At 40.5% G+C, this 18507-nt stretch overlaps 1 protein-coding gene across 1 annotated transcript in view; it reads right to left on the reverse strand.

Annotated features, from left to right (window-relative positions):
• Window positions 1–715: 715 nt before the first annotated feature.
• Window positions 716–18507, reverse strand: part of DBX2 (developing brain homeobox 2) — a gene marked incomplete at both ends in the record, with an annotated part of 47067 nt that continues 29275 nt past the window's right edge. Inside the window, 2 exons of the mRNA XM_079714347.1 lie at window positions 716–1048; window positions 7151–7338. Of these exons, the coding sequence (XP_079570473.1) occupies window positions 716–1048; window positions 7151–7338 (521 nt within the window). The remainder of the gene's footprint in view (window positions 1049–7150; window positions 7339–18507) is intronic.

An 18507-nucleotide genomic window follows, 5' to 3' on the forward strand; every position in this document is an offset into this window, starting at 1 on the left:
CAGAAAGTAGAGTTTTTTTAAAATGTTCTTTTGATATGAAAATTTGTACTGAAGTCCAAATTTCACATAATTTTCAAAAAATTAAAAACATTCAGTAAGGGCTTCCCTGGTGGCGCAGTGGTTGAGAGTCCGCCTGGCGATGCAGGGGACATGGGTTCGTGCCCGGTCCGGGAAGATCCCACATGCTGCGGAGCGGCTGGGCCTGTGAGCCATGGCCGCTGAGCCTGCGCGTCTGGAGCCTGTGCTCCGCAACGGGAGAGGCCACAACAGTGAGAGGCCCGCGTATCGCAAAAAAAAAAAAAAAAAACATTCAGTCATCGTTGGTTTTTCTTCATATAAAAGGAAGTGAATTTGCTCAATGCACTATTTAGAGAGAAACTAATTTCTACTGATGTATTTTAATGAATATTTATATATATACACATAGAGACACACGCATATATACACATATTCAGAGCAAGGACTGAGCTGACCATTATTCTCATTCTTTTCAGTTCCATCGTACTTTCTGGGAGATTCTGTTCCACTTACAAATTAAGTCTGAGTCTAGGACCCAAATAAGAGAACACTGGAGAGGGTTTCCTAAAACATTAGTCCATGCTTCACTCCAAAGGTGTTAGGTTTTAGGCACTGATGAGACACAAGCTAGCAGGCTTAAGAGTCCAAACATTAATAGTTAACTGTTCTTTATGTTAACGTGGCAGAATGCTTCCATTCACACTGAGCCAGTAAGTACACCCTTGTCTCTGGCATCCTCTTCAGAACACAAATACAAGGCACCTTGCAGTGACTTTGCTTCTGGGGCCAATGCCCCTGGACTCTCCAGGATTAGTCTCTCTGAAGGTTCTGGTGAATTCTCCCTCCATCTTGGACTCGAGTGCTGTTGGGAGATTTCCCAGAGTGAAGGACATGGAGAAGGGAAACCCAGAGCAGATCGTGAGAGGGGGTCCTCTTGAAGGACTACTTCTTGGATACACCTGTTGGAAAGCACTTCCTTTTCTTTGGAATTCCGCCATTTCATCCTTCTGTTCTGAAACCAGATTTTCACCTATTGATAAAGTAATTGGACAAAACGATCACTTACATCACGTTACTTCACTTCAGCATTTTAAACTGTAATTTCTTCCACTGTGCCATCCATAGAATACCTTATCCTGAGAGCCAGCCTAGCAAAGTCCTTGTGGCTTTTTACTTCAGAAATATCTGAGAAATTATTTTAGTAAAGCATCTCCACACACTTATGAAACAAAACAACTGTGGTAAGCTGCTGACATCCTGAAAGTCAGACATCTTTCAAGACTGATTTAACTCTCTTTGATATTTTAAAACCTCATTTAGTCTGTGCTAAATTATTTATCCAAAGGAAATGTTATTGACTAGTAATGGCATCTGACTGTTTATTTTGTGCCAGGTGTCAGGCCAGGCACTCATCGTGGATTTTACAATTTGATCCTCACAATGACTGCAAGAAGTCCTTATTTCACACATAAGAAAACTGAGGTTCAACGCAATGAACCAGTTCAAGGTCACATAGCTAGTAAAATAGAAGCATTTAGACTAGAATCCGTGACAGTCCCACTCCAGCGCTGAGGCTCTTATAAACATTCAGACCTCATCAGAAACTTCTGGAGACTAAATTAAGATTACATTTTATGGGCTTCCCTGGTGGTGCAGTGGTTGAGAGTCCACTTGCCGATGCAGGGGACACGGGTTCGTGCCCCAGTCTGGGAAGATCCCACGTGCAGGGGAGCGGCTGGGCCTGTGAGGCATGGCCGCTGAGCCTGCGCATCGGAGCCTGTGCTCCGCAACGGGAGAGGCCACGACAGTGAGAGGCCGCGTACCGCAAGAAAAAAAAAAAAGATTACATTTTATAATGCTTGGATAAATTGCAAGCTTTATACAATTTCCAAGTTCGAGTACTTCCAGGATTTATCAAACTCGAAGAATTAGGCTCAATAAATAACAATTGATTGTAATTAACCTAAAAGTGCTTATGATGGTAGTTTCTAATTTGAGCCATACCTTCCCCCACCCCACTTGAGTCTCTCTTTACTACTAACCTCCCTCTGACTGTGTAGTCAACTGTGCCTGAGCAGGAAACTTCACAACTGGTTTCCTGATAGCTTAAAAGCCAATCACATTGCTTTCCTGTGCATTACATTGCACCCTTTTTTACTAGCTTTCTATTTTTAAAACAAAACCTGGAAAATTTTTACCTAAAGAAGTAATTATTAAAGTGTACCAACCAGATATTTCTCCCAATGAAGTAAAAAATTCTACCTGAGATGGTCTTTCCAGATTGGCAAAACAATTCTTTCATTCTTTCAACGTGATGGGCAATGTCCAAAATGGCTACAAAAGAAACCTACCACAGACAGCTGAGTCCGAAAGACTGCCATCTCAGTTGTAATCCTGTGACTCAGGCTTTTCACAAGAAACCAGTCCTAATGCATACATAGCAGAGCATTTGCTTCTGTTCACAAACTCATTTATTATTTGCAGTAGGCATTTACTCCCAGAATGCCTGCCAACTATTTCTAATGGGTTTTCACCAAGACAGTTATTTGTTGCCATTAGTGATTTTTGTCTTTCTCATCACATTAATTATTTTATTCTCCTCTTAGCTTTTCTGTATATCTAGAAATTTTTTGAGTAATATCTCAATTTAAAAAAATCATGAAAGGAGTTTCTTCATAATCAGTGGTATTGGGACAAATGTACATATTTGGGAAAAATCATAAAATAAAATTTCTACCTCTCAACAAATATAAAAACAAATTCCAGATGGATTAAACAGCTAAACATAAATACAAAACTATAAAAATTCTAGAAGAAAATATAAGAGATGATCATTACAGTCTTGGGGAGATGAATGTTTTCTTAAGCATGACATAAAAAAATAAGGCTACAAAGGGAAAACTAGATCTGACTACATTAAAAAAAGAGAAATTTTTGTACAAATAAAGATGCCACAAGCATATGAAAAAAGCCACAAACTACCCAAAAGAATTAAAAGCAGGGACTCAAGGAGATATTTGTACACACAATGCTCACAGTAGCATTATTCATATTAGTCAAAAGGTGGAAGCAACCCAAGTGTCCATTGATGGATGAATGAATAAACAAAATGTGGTATATACATACAATTGAATATTATTCAGTCTTAAAAAGGAAGGAAATTCTGACGCATGTTACACCATGGATGAAACTTGAAGACATTATGCCTCGTGCGATATTCCAGTCACAAAAGGACAAATACAGTATGATTCCACTCGTATGAGGTGCCTGGAGTAGTCAAATTCACAGAGGCAGAAAGTAGAATGGTGGTTGCCTGATGCCTGGGGGGGAGGGAGGAATGGGGAGTCATTGTTTAACGGGTGCAGAGTTTCAGTTTCGAGAAATGAAAAAAGTTCTGGAGAAGGGATGGTGGTGACAGCTGCATAACAAGGTGAATGTACTTAATGACACTGAATCGTACACTTTAAAAAGGTTAAAATGGTAAGTTTTATGTTATGTGTATTTTACCACAATAAAAAAAAGCCACAAACTTGGAGGGGATTTTTGTGGCAGCTGTTAACAGGAAAATGTTACAAACCATAATATTCCAAATATTCTGATTAACAGCCAAAGTAATTGCTGCATATCTATCAACAAAAAGACAATAGAAAAAAAATGGTGCAGCCATGAAAAGGTTAAATTCAGATGAAAAATGACCAGTAAAGTGATTAAAAGATTCCTGAGTTCTGATAATTAGGAAAAAAATAACAAATACAACTGCCCATGAGGTTGGCAACATTTTCAAAAATTTAAATAGGGGAGGGATTGCAAAAAAAGGACTGTTTATTAGTAAGAGTAAAATTTGATATAATTCAAATTGATATAATTGATATAATTGATATAATTCAATATCTTGATACAATATTTGGAAAGGAATTTTAAAATTGATCACAACTTAAAATGTACATAAACTTTAACTTATAAATCCAACTCCTAGTTCCCTATCTTACAGAATTATTTTTAAAGTGCATAAAGATAGGCAACAGTAAAAACTAGGAAGTAACAAAGCTGAGAATGGCTAAGTGAATTACAGTATATCCATGTAATGGTCTGCTCTGAGACACTCACTAAAAAAGAATGAAGTAAATGTGTATGCAGACATGGAAGGATGTATCCCATGACATTTGAGTGGGAGAAAAAAAAGCAAAGTGCCAAACAATACTCATTGTAAGCAGCATTAATCATAATAGCCCAAAAATGGGAACAATCCAAACACCCACCATTAGAATGGATAAACCCTGGTATACCATGTAATACTACACAGCAATGAATGTAAATGAGCTACTGTTACAACACAGCCATATGGATGAATCTCGCAAGCATATGGTAAGTGAAAGAAGCCATATACCAAAGAAAATGTACTGAGTGATCCTATCTATATAAAGCACAAAAACAGGCAAAACTAATCTATGCTGTTCAAAGTTATTAAGGAGAAGGTAGTGACCGGGAGGGGGCACGCAGGGGGCTCCTGGCCCGGTGGTAATGTCCTATCTGGACATTGTGCTGGTTACACAAGTGATTTGTATTGTCCTTCAAAAGATGTTAAAATATATGCAGTGTGATGCCATTTTTATTTAAAATTATATACATGATTCTAGGTCTCAGCTTCTTCATTTGTAAAACAGAAATAGCAAAAGTAGCTACTTTTATTATCTGTAAATAACATCAAATGTAAGGGCACATAGTAGTCATTATGGGAGTATCTGCGTTTTTATATGTTTGTGCATATATGACACACATATACGTTTATTTATAAAATAATACATGATATGTCAATAAACTCAAACAAGAGCCATATATAAATGACAGTAGTAACCAGGGAGTTGGATTGGAAAGGGAACAGATATGTTTTCATTTTTAACTTTACCAATCTCCCTCTTGTTTGAATTTACCGTAATAAATACCATGTAGTAACTGTGTAATTAGATATAGTGTACATGCAAATAAGAAAACGTTAAATTACTTCCGAGCTGTTCGCCAAATTCAATAAGGTAAAAAGCATTCATTCCTGAGGCACTTGAATTTTAAAAATGATACAATCGACTATGTAAAACTATGTGCCTATGGATAACAACTGGGAGATAACATACAAATATGGAAACAGTTTGTTATCTCAGAGTGGAAATATTATGGTCATGCCCTCATAAATATTCCTTAATAGGCTTGCTGCATTCCCTTTTCAACAGTTCATTTTAAAGAAGATGCTATGTACTATCACGGATTTTCACACTTTCTCAGAGCACTGTCAGATCAATCCTAGCCACTTTTGATCTTTTAACACCTACCTCAAGTTCCAACTCAACCAGAAGCCCCCAGCCTCCCAAACCTGCACACTTTCTCCCCTCTGACTCTGGTGTGTCTTATCCATAGCAATGCGATGCAGGCCAGGCCCACTGAGCCCCCGACGTGACCCTCTCTCAGGCCCAGCAATTCCTCTGAGGATCAGGTAACTCCCATCACTAGACTCCCCAGGGGTATAGGAACCAGTCCTATGATCATCCTTTCCAGAGATGGGGATTAGTGTAAGGCTCCAAAGAGATACATAAGTTCTAGGAGAACCACTGATCTAGCTCCTTTATTTGGTAGTATATCTAACCTACCAGGGGCGGTTTCCTACATTAATGTCTTATATTGTTATCTAACTGTTCATGAGCTTCTGTTTTGTTTTCCCAGTTGGTTGTATAAATTCCTGGGGTCCAAGAGTGTTATTTATCTTAATCAGTATTTATCAATATTCCCTCTTACCTAGCACAGTGTCTTACACACAATAGACCACCAAGATATACCTATTGATTTGTCTGTCATAGACACAAAATTGCTCTGTGACATAGACAGAATTCCTATATTTGTCCCTGTTTTTAAAGTGAGAAACTGAGGCACAGAGCAGTTAATTAAGGTTATGGGCTCATTAGTCCCACACATGAGGAAAACACAGACTGGCTGATCTAGGCCAATTATCCTCTACCACACCTCGTGCTTCCTACGACTATAAAAAGTCGGGGGACAGGGGGACAGATCACTTCCCTAGGGAAAGGAAGCAAGGTTAAGAAGGGTTTCATTCAAAAATAACTAGTTTAATAATATCCAAAGTTAGAAACCAGGTCATTTGTATTGAGGGAAGTACAGTAGAGCATGGTGGTTAACACAGAGCCTCTGCTAGCCCTTCAGTGCCTTTATGCTGATTCAAAAATTCCAGGTGGAAGGAGCCTTGCACCTGGAAAGTCAGTTTGACAAGCAGAGTACCTGCTGCATTTCAGTTGCTGCCATCCCTCTTAGCCAAATGCCCTTGTGCAGTGAACATCCTGCACAACTGTACATGGTGGCTCCAGGTTAAAGAGAATGCAAACTCCAGAGTCAGGTTGCCTGGGGTGGGAGCCCAGTTCCAAAGCAGCTTCACTTTGTGACACTGGACCTCTGTTTACCTCTCTACATTTCCTCATCTAGAAAATGGGGATATTTCATATGGTGATTATAAGAAGGATTAAATAGGAAAATGCTAGTGCCTTATACTGTTAATTATTTATAAGTAGGCCAATCTTTAAATGGAGTATGCTGCACTTCCCAAAAGGCCAGAAAGTCTCTTTCAAAATTATATGAAATATCATTGTACAAGAAAGGTTTGTAAAGGTTGCAAATGTGAAACTACTTGACTGTACTTGACATAAGCCCACAGTGCAAAATAATGAAATCTATTAAGAGGTATTTATGAGTCACTCATTCATGCCTTGATTTTGGACTGGAAATGAAGAAAAAGACAGGAAAATTGGTTCCTGCTTTTGAAGGCAATTATGTAACCTGTTTCTCTGAAAACAGAGCAAACAATGTAATGATGTAAGTGCCACAAGCCTTCGCTTTTCTCTTCATTTGGGAAGAATTAATCAGGCAAAAACCTAGACCTCTTCAACAAAGGGACCGATTTCCGAATAGGAATTGTGACATATATTTCCACCCACTAAAAAATTATGAAAGTCATTTCAATAATGCTTCAGGGTCCAGTGCTATGCCTACTACAACAAGTAGTTACCAAATGAATGGATATCATTGGATTCCTTCAGAAATCAGGAGCAGTAGATATCTTCCTGCTCATTAGTACCTGTGATTCCTTTAGTCCCAAGTTGACGGCAAGTTTCTTTCGGTCTGTTTTGCTGATATATTTCTGCTTCTGAAACATTTTCTCCAGAGCCTTTCTCTGGTCCTCAGAAAAGACAGCTCTTCTTAAAATACCCCTCCGAGCTTTGGAATTAGATTCCTGTGTCAGAAGAGGCAGCACACTCTCTTCTCCTAGAGGGGAGAAAAGATACAAAAAGCCCCATTAGCTGTACAGAGAATTCCATCTGTCTTTTCCATGACAATATCCTCCTTCTCTGTACCATGGCCAAATTATCTCATCTCTGAACTCTGCACATTTAGAGAGCTTCTTAACCTTTTTTTGGTCATGGACTCCACTGAGAATCTGATAAATGCTCTTTGCTCCCCACTGGGAAAAAAAAAGTACAGATCTCTAGCCTCTCACCCGCAACTCAGTGGTAGCTTCTCCCCGGCTCTCCTGACCAGACGTCAACTTGCAGGGCACTCTGCTCACACAAGGCACCGTGACATTTGCGACCTGCCTCAGAGCTTTGCCATCCTTCTGTCAGGAGGTAGAGGCTAATTCCCTCCCTTGAAGCTGGGGAGCCTTGTGGCTCAATTATAGCCAACAGAAGACATCAAAAGTGACAGAGCATGACTTCCAAGGTGATGCAGCTTCTGTGTCATTAATGAGGACACTCACCTTTGGAGCCCTGAGTCACCGTAGAAGAAGTCCAACTATCCTGAATCCTCAAAGCTGCAAGGAAGCCCCGCTGTCTGGACAGTGGCCCTAAATTTCAAGTCCTCCCCATCCAGACTTCAGATCTGAGCCGGAGGAAGATGGCGGAAGAGTAAGACGCGGAGATCACCTTCCTCCCCACAGATACATCAGAAATTCATCTACACGTGGAACAACTCCAACAGAACACCTACTGAACGCTGACAGAAGACCTCAGACCCCCCAAAAGGCAAGAAACTCCCCACATACCTGGGTAGGTCAAAAGAAAAAAAGAATAAACTGAGACAATAGGATATGGACGGGACCTGCACCAGTGGGAGGGAGCCGTGAAGGAGGGAAGGTTTCTACACACTACAAGCCCCTTCGAGGGCGGAGACTGCAGGTGGCGGAGGGGGAAAGCTTCGGAGTAGCGGAGGAGAGCACAGCAACAGGGGTGTGGAGGGCAAAGCAGAGAGATTTTGGCACAGAGGATCGGTGCCCTCAGGCACACACCAGCCAGAGAGACTTGTCTGCTCGGCCGCCAGGGCGGGCGGGGCTGGGAGCTGAGGCTCGGGTATCGGCTTTCAGTCGGAGCGCAGGGAGAGGTCTGGGGCTGGCGGCAGGAAGAGACCCTGAAGGGGTTAGTGCTAGCCCGGAGGGAGTCCGGGGAAAGGGTCTGGAGCTACCGGAGAGGCAAGAGACTTTTTTCCCTTTTGTTGCCTGGTGCGCGAGGAGAGGGCATTCCCCTCCCTCCCCTCTGCCTGAGTGAGCCAGAGCCCCCGAATCAGCGGCTCCTTTAAACCCGTCCTGTCTGAGCGAAGAACGGACGCCCTCCGGCGACCTACGCGCAGAGGCGGGGCCAGGTCCAAGGCTGAGACCCGGGAGCTGTGAGAGCAGAGACAGGGAAATCTCTCTGTGCAGCCTCCGAGGCAGCGGAATAAGCTCCACGGTCCATTTGATGTGCCCTGCGTCTGTGGAGTGCATGAATGGACAGCGAATCATCCCAAATTGAGGAAGTGGACCTTGAGGACAAGATTTAAGACTTTCCCCCCCTTTTTTTTCCTCTTTTTACAACGAATTATCTCAAATTAAGGAGGTGGACTTAGCAAGATTTCAGACTTTTCGCCCTTTTCCTCTTTTTACAACGAATTATCCCAAATCGAGGAGGTGGACTTGGAGAGCAAGATTTTTGATTTTTCCCCCTGCTCTCTTTTTGTGAATGTGTATGTGTAATCTTCTGTGTAAGATTCTCTCTGTATAGCTTTGCTTCCACCATATGTCCCAGGGTTCTTTCGGTCCGTGTTTTTTTTCAATAATTACTTTTTAATTTTAATAACGCTACTATATTTCATACTTTATTCTATTTTACTTTACCTGCTCTTTCTTTTTTTCCTCCCTTCCCTTCCTCCCTCCCTCCGCTCCTCCTTTCCTTCTTTCTTTTTCTTTCCTCTATCCCTCCCTCCCTCCCACCCTTCTTCTTTCGACTTTCTTTTTCTTTCCTTCCTCCCTCCCTCCCTCCCTCCTGTCTTTCTTTCTTTCTTTCCTTCCTCCCTCCCTCCCTCTCTTCTTCCATTCACTCTTCCTTTTGCTTTCATTCCTCCCTCCCTCCCTCCTTTCTTTCCTTTCTTTCCATCCTTCCTCCCTCCCTCCTTTCTTTCTTTCTTCCTTCCTTCCTTCCTTACTTCCCTTCTTCCTTTCTTTCAATCTCTCTTTCTTTCTTCTACTAATTCTTTCTTTCTACTTTTTCTCACTGTTATTCTGAGCCGGGTGGATGAAAGGCTCTTGGTGCTGCAGCCAGGAGTTAGTGCTGTGCCTCTGAAGTGGGAGAGCCAACCTCAGGACACGGGTCCACAAGAGACCTCCCAGCTCCACATAATATCAAGCAGCGAAAATCTCCCAGGGATCTCCATCTCAACACCAGCACCCAGCTTCAGTCAACGACCAGCAAGCTACAGTGCTGGTCACCCTATGCCAAGCAAATAGCAAGGCAGGAACACAACCCCACCCATTAGCAGAGAGGATACCTAAAAACATAATAAGGCCACAGGCACCCCAAAACACACCACCAGACGTGGACCTGTCCACCAGAAAGACAAGATCGAGCTTCAACCACCAGAACACAGGCATTAGTCCCCCCCACCAGGAAGCCTACACAACCTACTGAAACAACCTTAGCCACGGGGGACAGACACCAAAAACAACGGGAACTACGAATCTGCAGCCTGCAAAAAGGAGACCCCAAACACAGTAACATAAGCAAAATGAGAAAGCAGAAAAACACACAGCAGGTGAAGGAGCAAGATAAAAACCTACCAGACCTAACAAATGAAGAGGTAATAGGCAGTCTACCTGAAAAAGAATTCAGAATAATGATAGTAAAGCTGATCCAAGATTCTATTTCCCAGATCCAAAATCTTGGAAATAGAATAGACAATATGCAAGAAACAGTTAACAAGGACCTAGAAGAACTAAAGATGAATCAAGCATCGATTAAAAACACAATAAATGAAATGAAAAATACTCTAGATGGGATCAATAGCAGAATAACTGAGGCAGAAGAACGGATAAGTGAGGTGGAAGATAAAAGAGTGGAAATAACTGATGCAGAGAAAAATAAAGAAAAAAGAATGAAAAGAACAGAGGACAGTCTCAGAGACCTCTGGGACAACATTAAACGCACCAACATTCGAATTATAGGGGTTCCAGAAGAAGAAGAGAAAAAGAAAGGGACTGAGAAAATATTTGAAGAGATTATAGTTGAAAACTTCCCTAATATGGGAAAGGAAATAGTTAATCAAGTCCAGGAGGCACAGAGAGTCCCATACAGAATAAATCCAAGAAGAAATACGCCAAGACACATATTAATCAAACTGTCAAAAATTAAACACAAAGAAATCATATTAAAAGCAGCAAGGGAAAAACAACAAATAACACACAAGGGAATCCCCATCAGGTTAACAGCTGATCTCTCAGCAGAAACTCTACAAGCCAGAAGGGAATGGCAGGACATAATTAAAGTGATGAAGGAGAGAAACCTGCAACCAAGATTACTCTACCCAGCAAGGATCTCATTCAGATTTGATGGAGAAATTAAAACCTTTACAGACAAGCAAAAGCTGAGAGAGTTCAGCACCACCAAACCAGCTTTACAACAAATGCTAAAGGAACTTCTCTAGGCAAGAAACACAACAGAAGGACTATACCTACAATAACGAACCCAAAGCCATTAAGGAAATGGGAATAGGAACATACATATCAATAATTACCTTAAATGTAAATGGACTAAATGCTCCCACCAAAAGACACAGAGTGGCTGAATGGATACAAAAACAAGACCCATATATATGCTGTCTACAAGAGACCCACTTCAGACCTAGAGACACATACAGATTGAAAGTAAGGGGATGGAAAAAGATATTCCATGCAAATGGAAATCAAAAGAAAGCTGGAGTAGCAATTCTTATATCAGACAAAATAGACTTTAAAATAAAGACTATTAGAAGAGACAAAGAAGGACACTACATAACGATAAAGGGATCGATCCAAGAAGAAGATATAACAATTGTAAATATTTATGCACCCAACATAGGAGCACCTCAATACATAAGGCAAATACTAACAGCCATAAAAGGGGAAATCGACAGTAACACAATCATAGTAGGGGACTTTAACACCCCACTTTCACCAATGGACAGATCATCCAAAATGAAAATAAATAAGGAAACACAAGCTTTAAATGATACATTAAACAAGATGGACTTAATTGATATTTATAGGACATTCCACCCAAAAACAACAGAATACACATTTTTCTCAAGTGCTCATGGAACATTCTCCAGGATAGATCATATCTTGGGTCACAAATCAAGCCTTGGTAAATTTAAGAAAATTGAAATTGTATCAAGTATCTTTTCCGACCACAATGCTATGAGACTAGACATCAATTACAGGAAAAGATCTGTAAAAAATACAAACACATGGAGGCTAAACAATACACTACTCAATAATGAAGTGATCACTGAAGAAATCAAAGAGGAAATTAAGAAATACTTAGAAACAAATGACAATGGAGACACGACGACCCAAAACCTATGGGACGCAGCAAAAGCAGTTCTAAGGGGGAAGTTTATAGCAATACAATCCCACCTTAAGAAACAGGAAACATTTCGAGTAAACAACCTGACCCTGCACCTAAAGCAATTAGAGAAAGAAGAACAAAAAACCCCCAAAGTTAGCAGAAGGAAACAAATCATAAAGATCAGATCAGAAATAAATGAAAAAGAAATGAAGGAAACGATAGCAAAGATCAACCAAACTAAAAGCTGGTTCTTTGAGAAGATAAACAAAATTGATAAACCATTAGCCAGACTCATCAAGAAAAGAAGGGAGAAGACTCAAATCAGTAGAATTAGAAATGAAAAAGGAGAAGTAACAACTGACACTGCAGAAATACAAAAGATCATGAGAGATTACTATAAGCAACTCTATGCCAATAAAATGGACAACCTGGAAGAAATGGACAAATTCTTAGAAATGCACAACCTACCAAGACTGACTCCGGAAGAAATAGAAAATATGAATAGACCAATCACAAGCACTGAAATTGAAACTGTGATTAAAAATCTTCCATCAAACAAAAGCCCAGGACCAGATGGCTTCACAGGCGAATTCTATCAAACATTTAGAGAAGAGCTAACACCCATCCTTCTCAAACTCTTCCAAACAATATCAGAGGAAGGAACACTCCCAAACTCATTCTACGAGGCCACCATCACCTTGATACCAAAACCAGGCAAGGATGTCACAAAGAAAGAAAACTACAGGCCAATATCACTGATGAACATAGATGCAAAAATCCTCAACAAAATACTAGCAAACAGAATCCAACAGCACATTAAAAGGATCATACACCATGATCAAGTGGGGTTTATTCCAGGAATGCAAGGATTCTTCAGTATACGCAAATCAATCAATGTGATACACCATATTAACAAGTTGAAGGAGAAAAACCATATGATCATCTCAATAGATGCAGAGAAAGCTTTCGACAAAATTCAACACCCATTTATGATAAAAACCCTGCAGAAAGTAGGCATAGAGGGAACTTTCCTCAACATAATAAAGGCCATATATGACAAACCCACAGCCAACATTGTCCTCAACGGTGAAAAACTGAAACCATTTCCACTAAGATCAGGAACAAGACAAGGCTGCCCACTCTCACCACTCTTATTCAACATAGTTTTGGAAGTTTTAGCCACAGCAATCAGAGAAGAAAAGGAAATAAAAGGAATCCAAATTGGAAAAGAAGAAGTAAAGCTGTCACTGTTTGCAGATGACATGATACTATACATAGAGAATCCTAAAGATGCTACCGAAAAACTACTAGAGCTAATCAATGAATTTGGTAAAGTAGCAGGATACAAAATTAATGCACAGAAATCTCTGGCATTCCTGTACACTAATGATGAAAAATCTGAAAATGAAATCAAGAAAACACTCCCATTTACCATTGCAACAAAAAGAATAAAATATCTAGGAATAAACCTACCTAAGGAGACAAAAGACCTGTATGCAGAAAATTATAAGACACTGATGAAAGAAATTAAAGAGGATACAAATAGATGGAGAGATATACCATGCTCCTGGATTGGAAGAATCAATATTGTGAAAATGACTCTACTACCCAAAGCAATCTACAGATTCAATGCAATCCCTATCAAACTACCACTGGCATTTTTCACAGAAGTAGAACAAAAAATTTCAAAATTTGTTTGGAAAAACAAAAGACCCCGAATAGCCAAAGCAATCTTGAGAACGAAAAACGGAGCTGGAGGAATCAGGCTGCCTGACTTCAGACTATACTACAAAGCTACAGTAATTAAGACAGTGTGGTACTGGCATAAAAACAGAAAGATCAGTGGATCAGGATAGAAAGCCCAGAGATAAACCCACGCACATATGGCCAACTTATCTTTGATAAAGGAGGCAGGAATGTACAGTGGAGAAAGGACAGCCTCTTCAATAAGTGGTGCTGGGAAAACTGGACAGGGACATGTAAAAGTATGAGATTAGATCATTCCCTAACACCATACACAAAAATAAGCTCAAAATGGATTAAAGACCTAAATGTAAGGCCAGAAACTATCAAACTCTTAGAGGAAAACATAGGTAGAACACTCTATGACATAAATCACAGCAAGATCCTTTTGGACCCACCTCCTAGAGAAATGGAACTAAAAACAAAGATAAACAAATGGGACCTAATGAAACTTCAAAGCTTTTGCACAGCAAAGGAAACCATAAACAAGACCAAAAGACAACCCTCAGAATGGGAGAAAATATTTGCAAATGAAGCAACTGACAAAGGATTAATCTCCAAAATTTATAAACAGCTCATGCAGCTCAATAGCAAAAAAACAAACAACCCAATCCAAAAATGGGCAGAAGACTTAAATAGGCATTTCTCCAAAGAAGATATACAGACTGCCAACAAACACATGAAAGAATGCTCAACATCATTAATCATTAGAGAAATGCAAATCAAAACTACAATGAGATATCATCTCACACCAGTCAGAATGGCCATCATCAAGAAATCTAGAAACAATAATGCTGGAGAGGGTGTGGAGAAAAGGGAACACTCTTGCACTGCTGGTGGGAATGTGAATTGGTACAGCCACTATGGAGAACAGTATGGAGGTTCCTTAAAAAACTAAAAATAGAACTACCATATGACCCAGCAATCCCACTACTAGGCATATACCCTGAGAAAACCATAATTCAAAAAGACACATGTACCAAAATGTTCATTGCAGCTCTATTCACAATAGCCCGGAGCTGGAAACAACCTAAGTGTCCATCATCGGATGAATGGATAAAGAAGATGTGGCACATATATACAATGGAATATTACTCAGCCATAAAAAGAAACGAAACTGAGCTATTTGTAATGAGGTGGATAGACCTAGAGTCTGTCATACAGAGTGAAGTAAGTCAGAAAGAGAAAGACAAATACCGTATGCTAACACATATATATGGAATTTAAAAAAAAAAAAAATGTCATGAAGAACCTAGGGGTAAAACGGGAATAAAGACACAGACCTACTTGAGAATGGACTTGAGGATATGGGGAAGGGGAAGGGGAAGCTGTGACAAAGGGAAAGAGAGGCATGGACATATATACACTACCAAACGTAAGGTAGATAGATAGTGGGAAGCAGCCGCAGAGCACAGGGAGATCAGCTCGGTGCTTTGTGACCACCTGGAGGGGTGGGATGGGGAGGGTGGGAGGGAGGGAGATGCATGAGGGAGGGGATGTGGGAACAGATGTATATGTATGACTGATTCACTTTGTTATAAAGCAGAAACTAATAAAAAAAAAAAAAAAGGAAAAAAAAAAAAAAAAAAAAAGTACATATGCTTGCCTTCCCAATTTTGCCAGGAAGTCCATGGTCCCAGGTTACAAAGCTCCAATGCAGAACTAGTCGGTGGTTTAAATACTTAATTTTTCTCTAATTCTTCATTTATTTATTCATTCTTTTATTGTCTCAAACTGTTGAACACTTACCATATGCCAGGCACTCCTCTCAATACTACACACTGAGAAATAAGACATATGTTTTATCGTACTCATTACCTATAAAATCAAGTGGGAGGCATTTATTGAACCAGCATCACAAGTGTGATGAAGTATTCCTAAGAAGAGGGTGCACTGGGAGCACAAAACGATGGGCTTAATCTTCATCTGGGATGTCAGGGAAAGCTTGTAAGAGTCAGAGATGTTTAAACTGAGAAGGAAGGTTTGGAAGACCTCCAATCACCCCCTCCCTGATTCAGTTGATCATCAACTCCTTCAGGGCAGAGACATTTACCACTTTTTCTGCCTTTCTGCGGCTAGCACAACACTGGTTCCCACCCTCTGTGAGTTTCATTCATCATTCACTATTCATTTATTCAGCTTCCAAGCTGTGGTAGGAAGAATAATGTGTCCTTTCCAAAGATGCCCATGTCCTAATCCCCAGAGCCTGAGAACATATTACATTATATGGCAAGGGGTAATTAAGGTTGCAAATGGAATTACAGTTGCTAATCAGCTAAACTTGAGGTCAGGAGAGTATCCTGGAGTATCCAGGTAGGCCCAGTGTAATCACAAGGGTCCTTATCAGTGGAAGAGGGAGACCAAAAAAGGAAGTCATAGTGATAGTTTTGAAGGTGCTACACTTCTTCCTTTAAAGATGGAGGAAGGGGCCATGAGCCAAGAAATGCACTAGAAACTGGAAAGGGAAGGAAACAGATTCTCCCCTAGAGCCTCCAGAAGAAATGAAGTCCTGCTGACACATTGATTTTCGTTCAGTGAGACCCATTTCAGGCTTCTGACCTCTATAACTGTACAATAATAAGTTTGTATTGTTTTAAGACATGAGGTTTGTGGACATTTGTTACAGCAGCAAGAGGACACTAATACACTGGGTATCTGCTGAGGAAACCAGACAAACAGCACATGGTCCCTGCCCTCAAGGAGTTCACCTTCTCATGGGAGGACCAATACATGAAAATCAATCCAGAATACAGGCACCAGGGGAGCAGGGACTCCAGTTTATGACTGTATCTGGTATGCATTTTGGTGCTTAATAATTATTTCTAAATAAAAAAGCAAACGCATGTCTTAAGTACTGAAATAGAATGATCCCTACAATGCTCCGGCATCACAAAAAAAAGGAAGTGATGAGTTCGAGAAAATAGGTTGAGTCAAGTCTAAAAGGACAATTCAGTTCCAGAGAGAAAGAACCAAGGCCAATCCAGGCAGAGTGACTAGCATGTCTCAAAGCACTAAAGCACAAAGGAATAAAGTCTCTCCAAGGAAAAGTAAGCAGTCTGCAAGGCCTTGGAAGGGCATGAAACAGAGGGTGCACGCTGGCAACCGTATCCAGCCTGCAGACGGGCTTTGTTTAGAGTGTTGGTTAAAAATTCTGATTTAGTTGTTCACATTTAATAACTGGGAGGTTTCATATGAAGTCCAGGTTTCTAACATCTCTTCAAAGGTAACCACACTAGGCTCACCTTCCCATAAAGCAAAGATCTACCATAGTGAGTGGCAGGTGCCCTCTTTAGATGGAGCATGTGGTCCCCAGTTTGCCATAGCCTCACCTAACTTGCTTCTTATCTGACAGGCTCTTGAAGACATCTAGACCTCTGGCACAGAGATTATGGAGTGGAATCGAGCCAGACCATAGAGGACTACAAGGGTTTGGAACATTTCCCAATACTTAGTGAAGACCAATAGAATATGTTTAAGCAGGGTGTGACATGATAATAATAAACCTACACTGAGCACTTCCTCTGTCCTCATACTATGTTAAGCCGCTGACATGCATTATTTCATTTAATCCTCCCAACCTACCTATGCCATGAATGCTACTATTATTCTTCCCATTTCACAGATGAATAAAAAGAAGCTTAGGTAGCTAATGGAACTTTGTCCAAGGTCACATGGCTAGGGCTTCAAACCCAGGAATACTGATTCCAAAACAAATGCTCTTAACTCTACAGTGGACTGACACAATCTGACTTGTATTTTAGAAGAAATATGTCAATAAGTGGATAAAGCTCATCAATTTTACCTCTGTAATATAATAGTTTCCCTTCCTATTTGTTTAAAAGATTGTAAACATCTCCCAGCTAGTCTCTCAGCTCTGGGTTGTGCCTCATTCTGATTCATCCTGACATTCCCAGAACTACCGGCCTCTCCCTCTTTCTTCCAGGTCTGTAACACCTGCATCTCCGTAGAAATGCCAGAGCCCCTGGCATGTAATCAAGCCCAGTTCTTTACAAAAGTCTACTTTTACTGATGCCCTTCCCATTCATCCTCTTATGGGGTCTTGGTTAATTCTCCATCTACAGAACCAATTATTTTTGCCTCTCTCACACCGAGGTCATATCTTGAAGTCAGGCTTTGGCACCTGGATTCACTATTTCTTAGAGATTTGAATAGTTTTATGCAATATTTGTCAATAATAAAAATAGTATAAACATCACAATATGTTCATATCTTTCTAAATGCTTTTCTTCTCTGAACTATCCTTTGTATAGAGACCATGGAATTGGCCCTTCTGCACTATTTCAGATCACAGATTCATCTGTTGAGATGGTGTCTCTCTAGGAAGCCTCAGGACAAGTCTCTGGAGGATGGAAGAACTGGGTTTGGATCTCAGCACTTGGAATGAATTACTCTTTCAGTTTATTTTAGAGTTTCTTTAAGGATTTGATGAAACAGCACCAAAAATTTCCAGTGCCTAGCCCACAATAAGGATCCCTCAAATCTATTTCACTTTCCCCTGTTGAATTTCATTTTATTCTTATAAGAATCATAGGCCACAGACATCCTCTGTACAGATGAAGAAGTATTCAGAGCAGTTAAGATCCAAAGCAGCACAAAGGACACAGATCTCAGTGGTAGCAAGACCTTCTAACTCCAAATTCTTGGCTCCTTTCTATGCTTCCCCACACTGTTTCTTGATGGGTCAAGAATGGGAAGAAAGAAACATTTATAAACATAGCCAGAGCTCCTGTCTGTGTCTATGGGCTTCTGCTCCCTGTCCTGGGTCAGTCTGTGAGCCTGGACCATATAGCATCTCCTATACAACCTGGTAACAGTGTCCTCA

The sequence above is a fragment of the Hyperoodon ampullatus genome, assembly GCF_949752795.1.
Source record: "Hyperoodon ampullatus genome assembly, chromosome: 11".
NCBI lineage: Eukaryota > Metazoa > Chordata > Mammalia > Artiodactyla > Ziphiidae > Hyperoodon > Hyperoodon ampullatus.